This window comes from Aulonocara stuartgranti, assembly GCF_965226115.1.
Source record: "Aulonocara stuartgranti genome assembly, chromosome: 14".
In the NCBI taxonomy this organism is placed as follows: Eukaryota; Metazoa; Chordata; class Actinopteri; order Cichliformes; family Cichlidae; genus Aulonocara; species Aulonocara stuartgranti.
In genome coordinates this window covers 37057272-37075712 of record NC_138950.1, presented here as the reverse complement: position 1 = coordinate 37075712, position 18441 = coordinate 37057272, and the positions used below count along the sequence as shown (strand labels likewise).

Sequence of the window (18441 nt, the reverse complement as noted above, 5' to 3'; positions counted from 1 at the left end):
GTTTTGTGTGTGTGTGTTTTTGTTCCTGAAATTTTTGTCCCAGAATACAAATTAAACGAAATATATTTCACCATTAATTCTATATTTTGCTCCCAGTGGCCTTGGCTAAATCATATATTCTTAGTAGTCCGTCTGATTTATGAGCAGAAAACGAGGCACCAAATACAGCCCAAAAGAAGTTTGAACATTTACAGCTGAGCTGCAGAGTTGGCTCCTTGTCATTACATATGGTGGCAATATTTTCCCTACAGAAGATTTTCAGGCACTCCTGCTATGCGGTGTGCCTTATTGTCAAACGGACCTGACGTAGATCCAGACAACAACACAACGCACTTCTGATCATAACCGCGAAGAGTTCAGCTCGGTCCAGCATAAGCGTTCGGTTCCTGCTCGGCGTGGCGGAAATCCAGGCTCCTGACCGCCAACACTCAGGGCAAAGTTCCTGGAGGCTTTTGTTCGTCCTTCCCCTGGCGTTAGTAGGCGGATCTGTGGAGCACTTTTAAAAACGCGTGACCTCGATCTGTGAGCTCTGTGTGTGAGTTAAACATGTCGACCAGCGGAGATTTTGATTGCATAGTGATCGGGGCAGGCGTCCAGGGCTCCTTTACGGCCTATCAGCTGGCAAAAAAGAACAAGAAGACTCTGCTGTTGGAGCAGGTGCGTCATGAAACGATTTTGAGTCAAGAGTCTAACTTGAGCCATTGCATTTTAATCAGGTTTCTCTACGTTCCACTGTAACAGTACTCCATTACAGTTTACTTATAATTGACTACAAGTTCATAGAATGCATAGAAAATGTCACGAAAGAAGAAAGTATGAAAGAGTAGTTAGGAAAATACCATCAAAAGTAAAACTACTTAATTCACGAGTATGATAGGCAGTGAAGTTTAGTGTACTTTTTATTTTCCTTAAACAAAACAATATACAGATACGTGAAACAATAAGCAGATAAGTCACATACAGCACAGACAAAGGCGAGCAAAACAAGTAGAGTCCTTGTATTTGAAATGAAATATTTGTGTCTGTGCATCTACTTAAGTCTCATATTAGTATTATTAGAAGGTAGAGCCAAGAGGGGTATGGAAATTAAATATAAATACATGAGTAAAGAAAAACAAGTATTAAAAGTAATGTTATTACAGAACATTACCACAGTCCCTGAGGTGGTGGTGGTCCTGGTCTTCCTAGCCTAGACGTTTGAACTCTGATGTAGTGACGGTATCAGAGTTTCTCAGGTTGGGTGAACATTATGCATTTCATAGTTTGAAAACGTTATTCTTCATTCCTGATTCATTTTTTTTCCCTTTTCGGAGTCGTTTCCAGACGTCTTAAAGGAGGAAGCTCACCTGGAGGGTTTAGCCAATTTAAAGAAAAAAAAGAAGCTCCCAAACCCTGAGGAGGGGAGCCATTTAGAAGCTGACACACTGGTTGTGTTGAAGGAGTTAATCATGCAAACTGTATTGTATTTTAACTCTGACTTTATCATTTTTATCAAGCTGCTGGTTATTACTTCTATAAATTCCACAGTAGAGGAAACGTGCCTTAGGCAAAAATTGTTGTGATTTGACTACATAAATAATATTTTATCAAATTGAATTGAACTGAGTAGACAGGCCTTAAAACTGACGACTCTGCCTCCCATTCTACTTTTGAAAACTCTTGGAATCACCAGTAAGCCTGCAGTCTGAGAGCAAAGTGCTCTGTTGGGATAAAAAGTTACTATAAGGTCATTAAAATATGACGCGGTCTGATTGTTTAAGAGTCTGTATGTAAGAAGAAGGATTTTAAATTCAGTTCTGAATTGAACAGGGAGGCAATGAGTAGAAGTTAATATGGGAGAAATGTGCTCTCTCTTTCTGGTCCCAAGGAAAAAAAAAGAGAATTTTTTTATAGCAATGATGTCAATTAAAATTTATGCAGTGTTTTGTAATAATATTGCCTAAAGGAAGTATGTGTAAAATGTACTTTTTCCTACCACATAACTCTTTGGAACTTTGTGGCTACTTTTGTGTACGAGGAAGACTCCGCACAAAACCTCTGCAGCGAAGTTCCTATTTCACAGCAGTGTCATATCTGCAGTGAAATATTGTGGTCAGTGGTACTGAATAATGCATTAAGGTCTAGCAGGACAAGCACAGAGATGAGTCCACTGTCCACAAAAAAATATCATTCATAACTTTCACTAGTGCTGTTTTTTTCTGAATCTTGATTGAAACTCTTAAAAAAACATTACTTTACAAATGATCAGTAAACTGTTTTTGAGGTAAAGGGAAGGTTAGAAATTAGCCTGTAATAAGCTAAGGATCAAACAATGGCTTTATGAATAATGGTTTATTTGCCACTGCCTTAAAAGCCTGTGGTACGAAGCCTGTCAATAAAGACAGATCATCCTCTTTAAACTTGAAGAATTAATTCATGGTGGACTTTGGGCAGTCTTGGCAGTAATGGGGTCTAAAAGGCACATTGATGGTTTAGAGGAAGAAATTATTGAAGTTAACTTAGAAAGATTGATAGTAGAGACCTATCTAATATCAGCAGTTATTAGAGCTGGCGTACTTATTGATACATCTGTGGGACAGTTAAAGAAATATTTGGTTCAACAGAGCTTTGACTCTTTGTCAGCCTGGCTCGAATTCTCAAAAGAAACCTAGGGTTGTGCCTGTTTTCCTCAATGAATTAAAAAAGTAAAGTGTCCTGGCTTTACAGAGGTGGGTTTTAGGCGGTGCTGCCCCGGGTGAGGAGCAGCAGTGGGATCTGTGCTTTCTCCAGGAAAAGGAGGACTGGAGTGCTGAAGCAGCAAGTGCCTCTGACAAACCCCAATCGAGTAGTCTGGCGTTGTTAAGGCGGCCTAGGCAGAGACCATTTTCCCCTGGATTGGGATACAGGTGGCAGTGGTGGAGGAGAATAGACAGTTGAAGAGGCTAGAGAGTGAGTGGAGAGTAGAGAGGCTGGTGTGAAGCAGAGACCGGCCACTCTTATCACCAGAGGATTGGGCAGGGAGGGATCAGTATCTTTGAAGTCCTCCAATAGCCAAGTGAGTCCCATAATGTAGGGATTCGTTGTCTGGAGTGCGTCGCTGTCAGTCCCTCACCATTGACTGTGTCCATGTTACCGGTTGTGTCATTCTGTGATGATTGTGGAGAATTTGGACCCAAAATGCAGACTTCAAGACAGATTTCAATAAATGAAAAAATAGGCTTTAGTTACATAAGGCAGCAAGTCCAGATGTAGTCAAAAGTAGTCCTAAACAGGTAACACGTGAGGAACACACTCAAACAGTACAATGTAACAAAGAACTGAAGACAGCTAAGGGTTAATTTCAAAGGTATTCAGACTTCCCCTTCTATATACTTTTTGACTGGGTCTGGTTTTCCTCAGCTGGTCTTGTTGTCTTTAGTTTATACAAAAATGTACAGTAAATGAGTCATAATGATATTTGCGGCCTGCAGCCGAGACTGCAGTTTTATGTACTTTTGAGCATTTTCTTACTTCAATGCAGAAGTAATTTAACCAGTTGTTTTCATGCTTATATTTTCCAGTTTGTACTGCCCCACAGCCGAGGGAGTTCCCATGGCCAGACCCGCATCATCCGCAAGGCCTACGAGCAGAACTTCTACACCCACATGATGGAGGAGTGCTATGAACTGTGGGCTCAGCTGGAGAGGGAGGCAGGAGTGAAATTGTACAGGTAAGGAGTCAGCAGAAGAACAGAGAGAAAACCCAGAACAAGGAGATTTGTTACGTTCAAGGTGTTATGTACGCACAAGAGCAACAACTCAATCTACAGGAGCTATTAATGCATGACTTTCTCATTACCTCCAGCATCACTGAATTGGCCGTTGACAGCTCCTATGCTTTTGAATGTGGTGTAAATAACCTCATTAATATTTTGTAAAGTAGTTTGTAAAGTTATGAGTGACTATTATATTGTTGGAGTGGATGCTTTTATTTTGAAAGTCACAGAGCGACAAAGTTGCCGTAAATCAAGTGGCGTAAACCATACAGCAAACCAGACAGAAGCGCGAGTTTTAATGCACAGAGAGAAGGTGTGCTCTATGGTTAATGGACGGGAATGGGGAAAAGAACGGCTATTAAGGTGCAATACTGAGTTGTAAGCAGTTTCTTAGCACCTGGTTACATGTGGAACGGTGCCTTTTTGTCTTTTTCTTTTTTCTTTTTTTTTTCTTTTCTTTTTAAACTTTCGGAACCTCATTTCATTCACAGAGACAGTGGCATAAATCTGTGTGTAACCCCCATCAGCACTTTCACTTTCCATCCATCCATCCATTTTCATCCGCTTTGTCCGGGGCCGGGTCGCGGGGGCAGCAGCCTAAGCAAAGAGGCCCAGACCTCCCTCTCCCCAGCCACCTCCTCCAGCTTATCCGGGGGAATACCAAGGCGTTCCCAGGCCAGCCGAGAGATATAATCTCTCCAGCGTGTCCTGGGTCTGCCCCGGGGCCTCCTCCCGGTGGGACATGCCTGGAACACCTCACCCAGGAGGCGCCCAGGGGGCATCCTTGTCAGATGCCCGAACCACCTCAGCTGGCTCCTTTCGATGTGGAGCAGCAGCTGCTCTACTCTGAGCCCCTCCCGGATGGCCGAACTTCTCACCCTATCTCTAAGGGAGGGGCCAGCCACCCTTCGGAGGAAGCTCATTTCTGCCGCTTGTATCCGCGATCTCGTTCTTTCGGTCACTACCCACTAGAGCAGGGCGATATGGCCAAAAATATTTATCACGATATATATTTGAAAATTTGCGATAACGATATAACTGACGATATAATTGATGCGAGACAAAATACAACTCCACAACATTACTAGCGCAAAAAGACAACCTTCCATTTATTTTCACTTAAACAAGAAGCTGGTTTTTATGTACATTAAAGCTTTATAAAAATGTAACAGTGCAAATGCAAATTCCTTGCTGAAAGTTTAACCAAAAGGCATTTCCAGTAGAAATGGGCTGACATATCCTGAGCATAACCATGTATAATATCCACTGAAGTTAAAAAGAGGTGCTTTGCAACATTAAACTGCAGTGTGCAGTACGTATTTTTCGGACCATAAGGTGCACGGGATTATAAGGCACATTAAGCGAAACAAAGCAGTCAGATAAATCAAACTTTATTAAACTCATTCTTCTTGCTTCCTCCACTTCTGTACCATTGATTCATTAATGTTGAATTCTCTGGCAGCTGCTCTATTCCCATGTATATTAATGACTGACCTCGTATTGTGGATGGATTATCTCAGTTGTTCTCCTGACTGAAGTTTGGTCCGTTTACAGCATCCTGCCATGCGATTGCATTTGTCTCTAACCATGAAGAACCTTCACGTTAACTTTTATAAGTGGAAAAGTGTTAGTGTTCGTCCTCCAGCTTCACTGTTTATGTTATGCTAACATAGCTGTGTCGCTAGCGATCACGTAGCACATCATAATATACCAGCTAGCCCAACTTCAGTAACCCTACAAACGTCACTGCTGTTTAGTTTCCTGTCTTCATTTATGTTGGAAGTGATAGCAGAGCTGTACGTTTGAATTTTTTCAGAAATCTCTCAGTCATAACATGCTATATCATGCTTAGGTAACTAGCAAAACTAGCGAGCTAACTTCCGCTAGCTTCCTGCTAACTTCTAACTCCGTTAAATGTAATAACTTTTATTTTCATGGATGCCTGGAAGTTAAACTTCATAGTTACACCTGGTAAAGCAGCAATGCTGATCGTTTTATTAAAGATGAAAGAATTTAGACAGTTTTCAACTCTCAGTGATGCTGCAGTGTTGTTTGACCTGAAGTCAAATATTCGGAGTTTAGGACCCAGATTACTCCCAGCTTTAAGAGCATCTTAGTCCGACAAATACGACAATAACAACGGCCGCTTGCATGTTCTGCAAAAAAATGTGCTTTGTTGTGTATCTGACAGACAAACACCAAACCAGTTCCACATCACGGAAGTTGCACCATTTTACAAACCAATTCTGGTTCCTCAACAATCGGCCATGTGCGTATGAAAACAAAGGCACTGCGCATGCGCATTTTACTCCCATTCTATCGCGATATTTCATTTTCCTATCGTTGCCTAACATTCTACCGGTATTACCGTGAACGGTATAATATGGCCCAGCCCTACTACCCACAGCTCGTGGCCATAGGTGAGGGTAGGGGCGTAGATCGACCGGTAAATTGAGAGCTTCGCTTTTACACTCAGATCCCTCTTCACCACGACGGACCGGTGCAGCGTCCACATTACTGCAGCTGCAGCCCCAATCCGTCTGTCGATCTCCGGCACCCTTCTCCCATCACTCGCGAACAAGACCCCGAGATACTTGAACTCCTCCACTTGGGGCAGGAACTCATCCCCGACCCGGAGTGGGCACTCCACCCTGATCATATTCCTTTAAACTGTCCCATTTTGTCTCATTACCAGTAATTTTGATAGCACATTGTTTCATTATTTGTGTCTCAAAATAATAGTTTGTTGTACTAGAACACACTCACATTATGTTCCTTAGAAATACTGCGAATTCCCTGGTCTACAGCTTATGACTGATGGGTCTGCAAGTAAAGGCCACCTGTGCCCTTGAGCTGTTAAAAAAAATGACTGCATCACAATGAGAAATGTTCAAGCCAGGCTGGTTTGAGCAGCTGCTTCTAGAATATAAGCCATTAAAAAAGAGCAAGAGCTAAGCTAAAATCTACCCTCTGGACTATCTTCCTTTCCCTGTCATGTATATGACAGTGTGTTAGCACATCCATCAGCTGAAGCTGTACCATGCGTCACCTGTTATGTCAGGTCAGGTCAAATGACGTATCACATTTATGAGTCTACATGATTTTTTTTGCTTTCTCTGTCACACATTTGCAAGCACACAACCACACACATTAAATTGTGTGATGAATGGCTAAGCTGTGGTTGCAAGTGACTTATGGCTGCTGACAGATTTCGGAATGGCTTTGTGAAAGCAGTGCTGGCGCGGGTGGGTCAGTTATCTCTCAGACAGATCTCTGAATCAGACCCTCTCACTATAGGACTCAATAACTTAACACACTGGAGCTGGGGTATTACCACTAGTAATGATGTCCAGCCACTATGATGTCACAGGTGATATTAATGGGTCCATTTATTACTTGGTTTCATAGTTTTGTTCACCATCTGTAATTAATGCATCAAAGAACTGATGGTATATGATAACTTAATATTCTGCGGGTAAGGTCCTTAACGTTTCGATTTTTAGTGAACTTGAGTTTACTGGCTGAGTCCATCTCTCGTTAAACTGTGCAGTATCTTTGTAACCGTAGTCACGGCATGTAACACTTTTCGTTCTTGTATTTATATAAACTGAATATTGAGTTTTGTCTTCACACCGTTGACACTGCAGAGCAACTTTCCAGAGTGTGAATACTGGATGCGATACAGCTGTACTGCCCTGTACCACCCCTCCCCTGCAGTGGAGCCATAGATGCGATGGCTGCTGTTTTTTCCACCTGTGGACACACCTGCCCACCTCCCAAGTGGTAGCCCAGCTACTGTACTTCCCTCCATCCAACCGCACACATCTTCAGGTTGACCGTGAGCTCCGCCCGCCACAGGGACTCCAGGGTGGCATCCACCTGCTGCACATGCTCCGCTGTGGTGTTGCTGTGGATGATGACGTAGATGGCAGCATATGCAGTGTGTGGATGCAGCACCCGGTCCATGAGGCACTGAAAAGTGGCGGGGGCTGCAAACAAGCTGAACGGAAGTGAACCGTGATACAATCAATCAATCAATCAATCAAAGCTTTATTCGCCACATGCAGGTTGCCCTCGAGTGAAATGGTACCCCCCCTCCGTCATTACACACACAACACAGACATTACATGGGGATACAAGTCGGAGATCGGTAGCATTACAGAAAAACACTGAAATATACACTACAATGGGAAAGTACAAGAGGAAAAAAAGAGACCTCTACTCGTGCTGTGCTTCCATGGCAGGACAGCATGAGAACAGGAAACAAAAAAACTCCTCTGCACAAAAAGCACATAAATGTCCACAGCACAACTTTGTGAAAGACATAACAAGCCACAGGATTGGGTGGGGGGGTGAGGAGTAATACGAAGCGAGCACAGCAGCCGCCCTGCACAGCGCTACCATTCCAGCGCGGCACACAGACCCACCGTGTTCCCCCGCAGGAAACAAGCATCGAAGGCGTGATACCTTGTTCACCTTGCAGTAGTTGACACAGAAACATATAGAACCATCTTTCTACAACACAAGAACTATGGAGCTACACTACGCACTGTAGTGACTCTTCTATTACTTCCATTTTCAGCCAAATTCTGTATGAACAATTTGTCTTTTATGCTCAGGTAACCAATAAGGCTGTGCATGCACTGTCACAACTAGGGACGTTTCAAAATGTATCTCTAAGAAAGTGGTGTGAACGATCAGGGGAGAGAACACCTCAGCGCTGTTGCAATGCAGCAATATCTGCTCTCTATTGTGAGATAGTTATCATAATTGAGGGAGGCGGGGATGGTTGAATTTTTTCCTTAACTAGAAATGTGGTTTCAGCCTCTCTCTATGCTTTTAGGAAGGTGATATACCTGTGTGGCTCCACCCGTGTCTGACCCCCACCACTTCAAAGTCACTGTGTGACCATAAAGGGTCCTCACCACTTGGCAAGTAACCTAGAGCTGTATGAAGGGTGGAATATGAGTACTTGGGTTTTTTAATTTAAGGAAAATGCCAATTGAGCTCCACAGTGGCAGGCAGTGAACACAGGGCCCATTCAAGGACGTAGAGCTCTCATAACCCTCAGAATATTCACATTACTGGTTTGTTGAAGGTCATTTTGTAGGACTCTGCCATCGCTCATCCCATTCCTCCTTGCATAAAGGAGCAGACACCAGACCTACTGATGGGTGAAGCACCTTCTAGGGCCTAGTCAAGATATCCTTCACTAACTACATGCCGGGTCCAGGTTTCACTTTATGTTGCCAGTTACGACACTGATCCTAGCCAAATTCAAAATTAGTGAAAAAAAAAAAGGTCAGAAAAGATGAGGAAGAAAAAATGTCAGTTGTCCACCTCCAAAACTCCTCTAGTGTGCCAAAGCAGCTGAAACCGATTAACAATCCTGTCTGTTATTTAACTGACCAGATCAATATCCCAGAAGTTTAATTGACTTGATGCTATACTTAAAGTGGGGTTTTTTTTATCATTTTTTTTAGCAGTGCAGTTTGTAGCTAGCTCTTTATGATACTTTCGTTTCTTTTCTTTTTTTTAATGCCAAAGTTAACATTGCACTCTATTAAAGTCAATTACTAGTTTATTAATTTCTTTTTTTGAAGATTTATTTTCAAGATGCCGCCTTAAATTTCCCCTAATCTCCACTTTCAGACAAACAGGGCTCCTGGTTATGGGGCCAGAGAAGAGTGAAAATTACCAAAATATTAAGGACACCCTTCAAACAAACAAGGTTCCCATGGTTGTCCTGACCCATGACATCTTTAGTCAGCACATTCCCAATGTCAACTTGGCTAAGGGAGACGGAGCACTGGTGGATACAACTGCTGGAGTTCTATTTGCTGACCGCACACTCAAAACCGTACAGGTATACCACTGATAACATGATACGGACTTGTGCCGTGTCTTGAGTGTGTGAATGTGGATGTTTTGGTTTGTTCTGAAATTTGACAGAATCAAGTCTAAAAATTCCAGTTTAACAAATGAAATATTTTAAATAAAAAAGTAAAAATGATATCATCATTACTAAAAACAAGTCCAGGCATTCCAAAATATTTTAGGACTTTGTATTTTTAAATGCATGCTCAAAGACAGTCAGTATGAGGAATCTGTTTTTGTTTTGTCTTTTTATAATAAATTAAATGTACTTGAACCCACTGTCCATTAATCATCATCCACTTTACAAAGTTCCATATACATTTCTTGCATTCGTTCCAGTAGCTATTACTGTACCATTTAACAGCTATAACAGGAATTTCAAATGTTTTGCTGCTCTCTTCTTTTACAGGGGCAATTTCAGAAATTAGGTGGAGTTATAAGAGACAACGAGAAGGTAACGGACATCAAGCCTGGCCCTGTTGTAAGAGTGTCAACCTCTGTGGGTGTTTATCATGCTAAGAGTTTGGTGATCACCGCTGGACCCTGGGCTAATAAACTGCTGGCCAACACTGGTTTACAGTTGCCACTAGAGGTATTAAAATGTTCAGTATACAATGTGCAATGTTTATATGGCTGTACACGCGTTACAGTATTTTCAGGATGAATATAAGAAAGTTATTAGTGTCCTTGTTGCTTTTGAAACTGTTATTTCAAAGAATGGGGCCAAGTGAGCTGCTGTCTTTGGTGCAACTTTGGTGCATCAAAAAGCAATAAGATGGAATTTTGACAACTTGACCCCATTAAATGGCAATTAACTGTGATTTTTAATTAATTTAAGTCACAATAAATAGAAATTTTGGACTCTTAATGTAAATAGAAATTCTATGACATAGATTTCTGTTTCATGTTACAGACTTGAAACAGAAATTCATAGTTCTTTTAGAAATAATGTAGTTGCTGTGGGATGGCAATTTAATAACTGAAAAATGACATTGGCACCCTTGATTTTCTATTGGACTATAACCAGAATACAACCAGATCCCTTCTGTGACTCACCACTTTACTGTGGAGGAGGGGTTTGTGGTCCCAGTGAAACCAGGAGTTATGTCGTTGGACTGCAGATGACACACATGAAGATGGGTGTGATCTCCATTAAAATTGAAAATGTATGCCATGCCTTCTAATGATATTGTCTTGGGGAAGCATCTATAATATAAACAGAATTGGCCCTACCAAGAAACCCTGTGGAACTCCATAATTAACCTTAGTGTGTAAAGAGGACTCTCCATTTACATGAATGGAGTCTATTAGAGAAATATGATTCACACCACCGCAGCGCAATACCACAGCATTCTCTAATTGCTTTAATAAAATATGGTCAATGGTATCAAACCCTGCACTAAGATGTACAGGACAAGCAAAGAGAGGAGTCCACTGTCAAAGGCGCTTATTTGTAACCTTTACTGTTGCTGTTTATATACTGTGACAAGTTCTGAAACCTGACTGAAACTCTTCAAATAAACCATTCCTCTGCAGGAATCGGATCAGCTATTGGTTTTACAACTACTCTTTCAAGAATTTTTGAGATAAGAGAAAGGTTTGAGATTGGTCTATAATTACCTAAGATCAATTGGAGATAAAAAGTCTGTATAAATATAAATGGTATTGAAAGTAGCTCTACATAATATTACATTTGTGAGATGGTTATGAGTAAGTTTTTCTCTTTTGGTTACAGTTTTATTTGTGAAGTAACTGATGAAGTCTTTTCTAGTGAAGGGAATGGTTGGCTCAACAGAGCTCTACTTTTTGTCAGCCTGGCTACAGTGCTGAAGAGAAACCTAGCATTGTTCTTATTTTCTTCAATCAGTGATGTGCCTTGGTACACATTTGAGTTATACCAGGGAATCAAGTACTTCTGATTTGAAGCTTTCATTTTCAGAGAAGTCACAGTGTTCAGAGCTGTACGCAGTGAAGATGTAATACTGTTAACAAGCTAATCGACCTCTGTTGGAGTAGAGTTCTGATAGCTGCTCTGTCTGCTCTATTCATGTGTTGGCACATGGCACTGAAGAAGATAAGTGGCAGAATTATATCCTTAACCTCCGAGGACCTGGCGTCCACATATGTGGACATCACATTTTGGGTTGTCTAGATCAAAATACAAAATTTTGCTCTACAAGGGCCTGATATCCACTCATGAGGACATTATACTGCCTTTGTTTTATGAAAATTTAAAACGAATAGCCTCATATGTGGCTCTCATTTTTCTTAGAAACACAAATCGGGCAAAAAAAAAAATCTTGTGATTTTTATTTATTTATTTTTTTGTTTTGTTTTTTTTGTTTGTGCATTCATTGGGTCCCAATATGCCCAAATACGAAAGAGAAACTAAAAATTCATGCCGTGGAAGAGTTCGGGTCTGAGGAGGTTAAACTTAGTTACAGCACTTTCAGGAAGACATCTACTGTGATGCAATGTATTGCCCACTACTGTGAAATTCATTATTGTTAATTTAAATGTTATTAGAAATAATCAGTCAGGGTTTTTGGTAAAATTGCCCACAATAATTATTTTATCTGAGTTGAGCAGTAAATCAGATAAAAAGTCAGAGAAGTTCTGAGTGAGGGCCGGGCGGATAATAGATAACAACAAATAAAATTTTCCAGTTAGGGTGGACAAGGCCTTTGGTTGATTTATAAGCTGGAGTTTGGTGCCACTCCTCAGCCTGTGCTTCGAGGACTCTGACAGTTCATATGACTCAGTTTAAATATGAGTAAATACCCCTAACATAATCATCCTGCTGTAACCAGGTTTCTGTATTAGGCTGGATAAGCTTAAGCGGGCAGTGTGGGTGTCTCTGATTAGGCTCTATCGACAGACAGATGGATGGATGGATTTATTTTCCCTGTTGCAGAATTTGTCTGGCTTTTCAAATTAGACAGCAATTATTTGCAGACATTTGTCAATTTGTCAGTGGTTGCAATCAGTCCAAGTCGGACTGCAGTTATTTAGAAAGAAATTGCCTCCCACCAGGTGACATGTGTAATTGCTTTGCGACCTCTGGTCAGCCAGAGGCTGAGGGTGTTTCACTCACAATCTCTAAATGAACGTTTGGTTGCAATAGCTATTTGCAATGGGCTATTGAAAGTGACAAAATTCAATACAACCACCAGGTAACTTCCTTTAGGTGCTTGCCATTCTATTTTTACTCTAGTGTGACGGAGTCATAACCGTTCACGTGTCATTTAATGTAAGCTGTAAAATGATGTTCAGAAACGTAAAATTAGCTAACAAAATTCAGTGTGTCCTTGGTTCAGTGGTGCTTTATAGGCGCTGTGTTTTTTGCCAAATCATTTTAACTGCTTCCGTGTGCTCGTTTTTAGCTTGGCTGAGTCAGTTTTGCAATGAACTGCAAAACCTGCTAAATCCAAATGTAAATAAGGGCATGAGTCACCAGCAGCAGTGGTGGTTCAGTTGATGAGCTGTGGCCAGGTTTATTAGAAATAATTCTATTGTGGGCAAAACAAAAAAGATTGTAATTAAATTTTGCAAATAATATTTTTTACATGAGCAATCTTTGCATAAACAGCAAATCTGTGGACTCGGTTAAATTCCTTGGTGGGCATATCACAGATGATGTGAACTAAACCACAAGTACATCCTTTAGAGAAGAAAGCACCATAGCTCCTGTAGTTCTGATGGACTGAGAGGTTTGTTCTCCAAAATGAAAGATGCTAGAAGATTAAAATCCTGGGAGGAAAAATTATTTCCTGACTGTAGATGCATGTAATTAGTGATGCCTGTGACAAACACACCATATGTATTACCTTATGACTAATATTATTAATTTAGAATATTAACTTGTGACTTTTTTCATGCAGTGCATGAGATCCAATCCAGTTCAGCTCCCCCACCCCTTTTATCACGGGGATACTGTCCTTCCTACCCTTTTATATTCATCTGAAGATACCACAGAAACAAAATAATTTCTCTTCCACATTTAAACAGCTCAAGAGACCTGATTCAGCAAATCAGTCTTTTCCATTTTGCAATATGCCACACAGCCTGAAAAGAGAAGGTGATGAGAAAACAAGCAGACAGCTGTTAGAGTGGAGAAGTGGTGGTGATATTGGAATTGCATTATTCAGGCGGGGTGGTGGTGGGGTGAAAAGGTGTTGAATGTCATGCTTGAGTGAACTGGCGGAAAAGCACAAGCTCTGAGCACATTGGCTCACCAGAGCACTTGTGTCAGAATTTTTATTGTCCCGGGGAATGAGTGTACGGCCTATTAGTTCATTACACTAAAAGCTCCTGAAAAATGTGTCCTTATTATTGCTACCCATTGATGGACGTCATTTGTACAAGCATGTGTACGTTTCATTAAATCCTAATTCTCGCCTCACCACTGCAGAGCAACTTTTGTAATAGCACTTTTGTTTCAGAGGAAATAAATCTGAGTAGGTTGCAGTAGGAGGTGTTATGCATGAGTATATTTTAAGTTTTAGCTACTATGGTGTTTGCAAGCTGATATCAACGTGCTAATTTTGTTTCAAATGTGTAATATTCAGATTTAAAATTTAGACTATACATTATACAATATGTTTAAACTATAATAAATTCAATTCAGTCATATGTGGGGAAACCCTGCATTCAACAAGTACCAAGACTGGCATGGCATTTTGCATTAATTTATTTATTCTTTTGGTCAAGCTGGTCAATGCTGTATAAATATACAGTCAGTCTTGAGGTCCTTGACTGTGTTGCTAATGACTTTATGTTACTGCAGGTAGTAAAGATCAACGTGTGCTACTGGAAGGAGAAGGTTCCTGGGTCCTATAGCATGAAGCAGCGCTTTCCCTGCTTCGTACAAACTGAATGCTTGGAGTCCAAAGTGCATATCTACGGACTTCCGTCCAATGAGTACCCAGGGCTAATGAAGGTACGTCATGTAACTGGGCCTTTAAGTGAAGTTTTACACAGAAATTACTGCATACCTACCTCTAACATACAAACTGTGAGCAGGAAGTAGACTTTATAAAAGATCAATTCAAAATTTGATTTCAACATGTGATTTTGTTGTTCCTCATTTGGTTTTGTTGTCTCAGTAAATGCTTCTAGCACTTCAATATCGGTATATAAATCTGTGCTGTGTACTCAACCAGATACATTTTTTTAATCAAATGAAGGCAACGACACCAGAGTATAGCTTATGGATATGAATAACAGGCGTGTTATTTAAGTTCAGTGGCTGAACTGTGGGAGTGGAAAGGAGGACCCAAGAGCGGACACGAGTTTAAACACTGGATTTAAACAAAAAGTGAGCCATTTATTATGGCTGGAAAACAATGAATAAAAAAATAAAGCAAAGGCAAGCAGGGCGAAAACTAAACTAAAATCTAAACTGGGAAAAATTAAACTATGATTACTATGACTGAACTATGGTAACTGTGATAACAAACCTTATCAACATTATTCTGACCAGGAACGTGCGAGAAACTATGATGAACAAGAACATGAAACATGAAGTACATGGAACTTGACGTGACGTGGTGGGAGGAAACACAGACGACCTGACGAAGACTGAAGGAAAACAGTCTTTGTGTGTAGGGGAAGTAGGAACATATGGGGAAACAGCTGACTAGAATAAACATAATGAGGCCACAGGGGAAGTAAAACTAAACACATCAAACATGGAAACACCAGGCTTTTCAAAATAAAACAGGAAACATAGAGAGACGTAGACATGACAACACCAGCTAGACAATAAGAACATAGAACACGGGTAGACAAGCACACGGGCATGACTGAAAGTAAAGCACTGAGGACAAGACAGACCACATAGAGGACAGGAAAGGACTCATAACTAAAGAGACATAGAAGAACCTAAAATAGACCTAAAACTCAAGGCCAACTAATAATAATACTGGAACTTGATATCCTTTCAATATAATATAAGAAATCACAAAAATAAACTCAAAATGCTGGGTCACAGCCCCTGACATGAACAGGCAAAAACAGGGCCAAATGCAGCGGTCCAGTTCAAATCTGACCTTTTACTTGCACGTCTTCACTGGTGTCCTCTCTGCTTTTTATTGAACAATATCTCTGTGAAGGTTCTCAGTCATCCAGGTCATCGTAGTCAAAGGAGCTTGCAAAGAAAAGCGTCTGGACTTCTTTAAGTTACTTGAAGACGTTTCACCTCTCATCCGAGAAGCTTCTTCAGTTCTAAGGTCAAATGGTGGAGAGTCCCAGATATAAACCTAGTGGGAGTGACCCCCCACAGAGGGACAAAAGGACCCCCTGATGATCCTCTAATCGCCTGAGCCAAGGTGTGAAACTGGGTGTGGGTCCCAATCAGCCAGAGTTTCGGGTGAGTTCATTGTGAAACCTTATCATGCGAATTCCTCTTTCAAACCATCTGATGCCAATGTTCACATTTTGGACAGAGAGGACAGATGGTTTGAAAGAGGAGTGAAAGAAGCCATCTATGTCCACTGTGAGCGACCATCTTTGAACAGAGGCGGGGGTTTACGACACCAACTCTCTGCCATCTATAATCCAGTTTTGAGATCCCTTCCCAGACGCCTTAACGCCCACTCACATTCTGGGCCATCTGACCTCAGGAATTCGCATGATAAGGTGATAAGGTGGGGCCAGGTTTCACAATGAACACACCCGAAACTCTGGCTGATTGGGACCCACACCCAGTTTCACACCTTGGCTCAGGCGATTAGAGGATCATCAGGGTGTCCTTTGTCCCTCTGTGGGGGGAAACTCCCACTAGGTTTATATCTGGGACTCTCCACCATTTGACCTTAGAACTGAAGAAGCTTCTCGGATGAGAGGTGAAATGTCTTCAAGCAACTTAAAGAAGTCCAGACGCTTTTCTTTGCAAGCTCCTTTGACTATTGAACAATATCATAAAGTAAAAATAACTAATATTTTAAAAAGAATATGAGTAATAAAATCACCAACAAACAGTTATTTAATCTTATTTGTAAGTTCATTGAGCTCTTTATTCACTCATATGCCTACATTCTTGGGCATTTGAACTCTAGTCTCTTTTTTCACTTCCTTATCTCCATGTTATTCATTTTCTTGTGTGCCACTCAGCCTATTGTTCCCTGTGCTTTGAATCTCAGTGCACCCCCATACAGAATTCAAACTCAAAACCACCCTGCTGTGAGATGACTGTACTAACTAGTGAACAACAATGCCAAACGGCATATTACTGAAATTATATTCAGTTCTGTCAGATGATTTATCCTTTTATATTGTAGAAATCATGTTGGATAACTGGTTACCCTTTATTTGAAAGGACTTTATATAACTTTTTATTTAAATAATAATAAACATAACTGCTATAAGAAGTTAATTTAGGGTCATCATTATTGTTTTTAGCATCCTTTAAATAGTCTCATTGAGATCAAGATCTATTTGTCCAACAAAAGTGCAAAAAATGTTTTGTGATAAGAAACACATACTGGGGTGGCTGTAGCTCAGGAGGTAGAACAGGTCATCTGCTGACCGGAAGGTTGTCTGCATGCTAAATATCCCCAAGTTGCTCTCCGATTCATCCATCAGAGTATGAATGTGTGTGAATGGTAGTTAGAAAGCACTTCAAAGCATAAAAACGGTGCTTGTGTGAATGGGTGAGTGTGGTATACTTGCTGACATATGCAGCCTTTAAGCCTTTTCTTGAGAGGTGGTCCGCATGGTTTTTAAAAGGGAGTCTAGCATCCATTCACAGTCCTGAGTGTTTAACATTTTAAATTTCATGACTATGAATGTTTGAATATGAACTGTTGGCTGGATATTTTTAGGTGACCTTGTAAGTATCGTGTATTTGGTTTTAACAAAGTTTTAAAGTTTGTGTGATAAGAGAGTTCTAAAATGTATCAAAAGTAGCAGTTGTTGCTGTTAAGGGCCCAAACAGTTATTAGGTTTAGGGGGAAATCCCTTTTTCACACAGGGCTATGTAGGTTTAGAAACTGTGTTTTGTGTTTACCTGTTAGCTTTGTCTAATATCTAATATCTTGTTGATATGAATTTTGATTTAATTGTAAACAAGGATCCAACAGTAACTCAGTAAGAGGGCAAACACTTTGTCACACCAGTATAGATGTGCAAACGTCTCTAATTGTCCATGTTCTCCAGTAGTTCAGAACACAGCACTTCCTTGCTGTATTTAGTTTTATTGCTGCCACCCAGACACATCTTGCTAATAATTGAACTGAACATTGTCACGTGGTTTGTGGTGAGACATTACGGTGTGCTTGGAGTTCACTTAGGTTATTACTCTGTGTGAAAAAAAGTCAAATCACAGGGAAAAGCAGCAACATCATCAACTGATTTAGATCGGAGTAAATGAACTATATGTGTGAAACTGACACTAAGAGGGACTCTAAGATTTGCTAGGCAAGATAATTTTGAGATGGGGCAGCGATTATTTAAGTTACAAGGGTCACTACCGTTATGGAATAGAGTATCTGTGCTTATTGTCCTTTGGTCTTGTTGCCCTTTGGCAATAAGACTGATGAAGCAACATAACTAGGCAGTGCTCCAAATGAAAGCACAGGACCCACAGGGTATAGATGCTGTTGGTGGTGAATCAAATGGTAGATGGAGTGTTTCAGAATCCCAACATCCACAATAATGTGTAGTTTGGGCAGAGGAGAAGGGTGTGGTATCTTAGTGAAAGAAACTGATCAACTGTCTTATCATGTCTTGTGATCCAGCATTTAGTGCACAAAGCTGTAACCAGCCTTGCATCTATCCATTGCCAGCCATTTCATCTTGTACAAATCTGGCCAACTCTTCCAAGTTTGTGT

General features: G+C 40.7%; 1 protein-coding gene across 1 annotated transcript in view; it reads left to right on the top strand.

The window, feature by feature from the left end:
- Nucleotides 1-308: 308 nt before the first annotated feature.
- Nucleotides 309-18441, top strand: part of pipox (pipecolic acid oxidase) — a 32459-nt gene continuing 14326 nt past the window's right edge. Inside the window, exons 1-5 of the mRNA XM_082502292.1 lie at nt 309-657; nt 3540-3688; nt 9386-9599; nt 10020-10202; nt 14397-14549. Of these exons, the coding sequence (XP_082358418.1) occupies nt 547-657; nt 3540-3688; nt 9386-9599; nt 10020-10202; nt 14397-14549 (810 nt within the window). The 5' untranslated portion in view covers nt 309-546. The remainder of the gene's footprint in view (nt 658-3539; nt 3689-9385; nt 9600-10019; nt 10203-14396; nt 14550-18441) is intronic.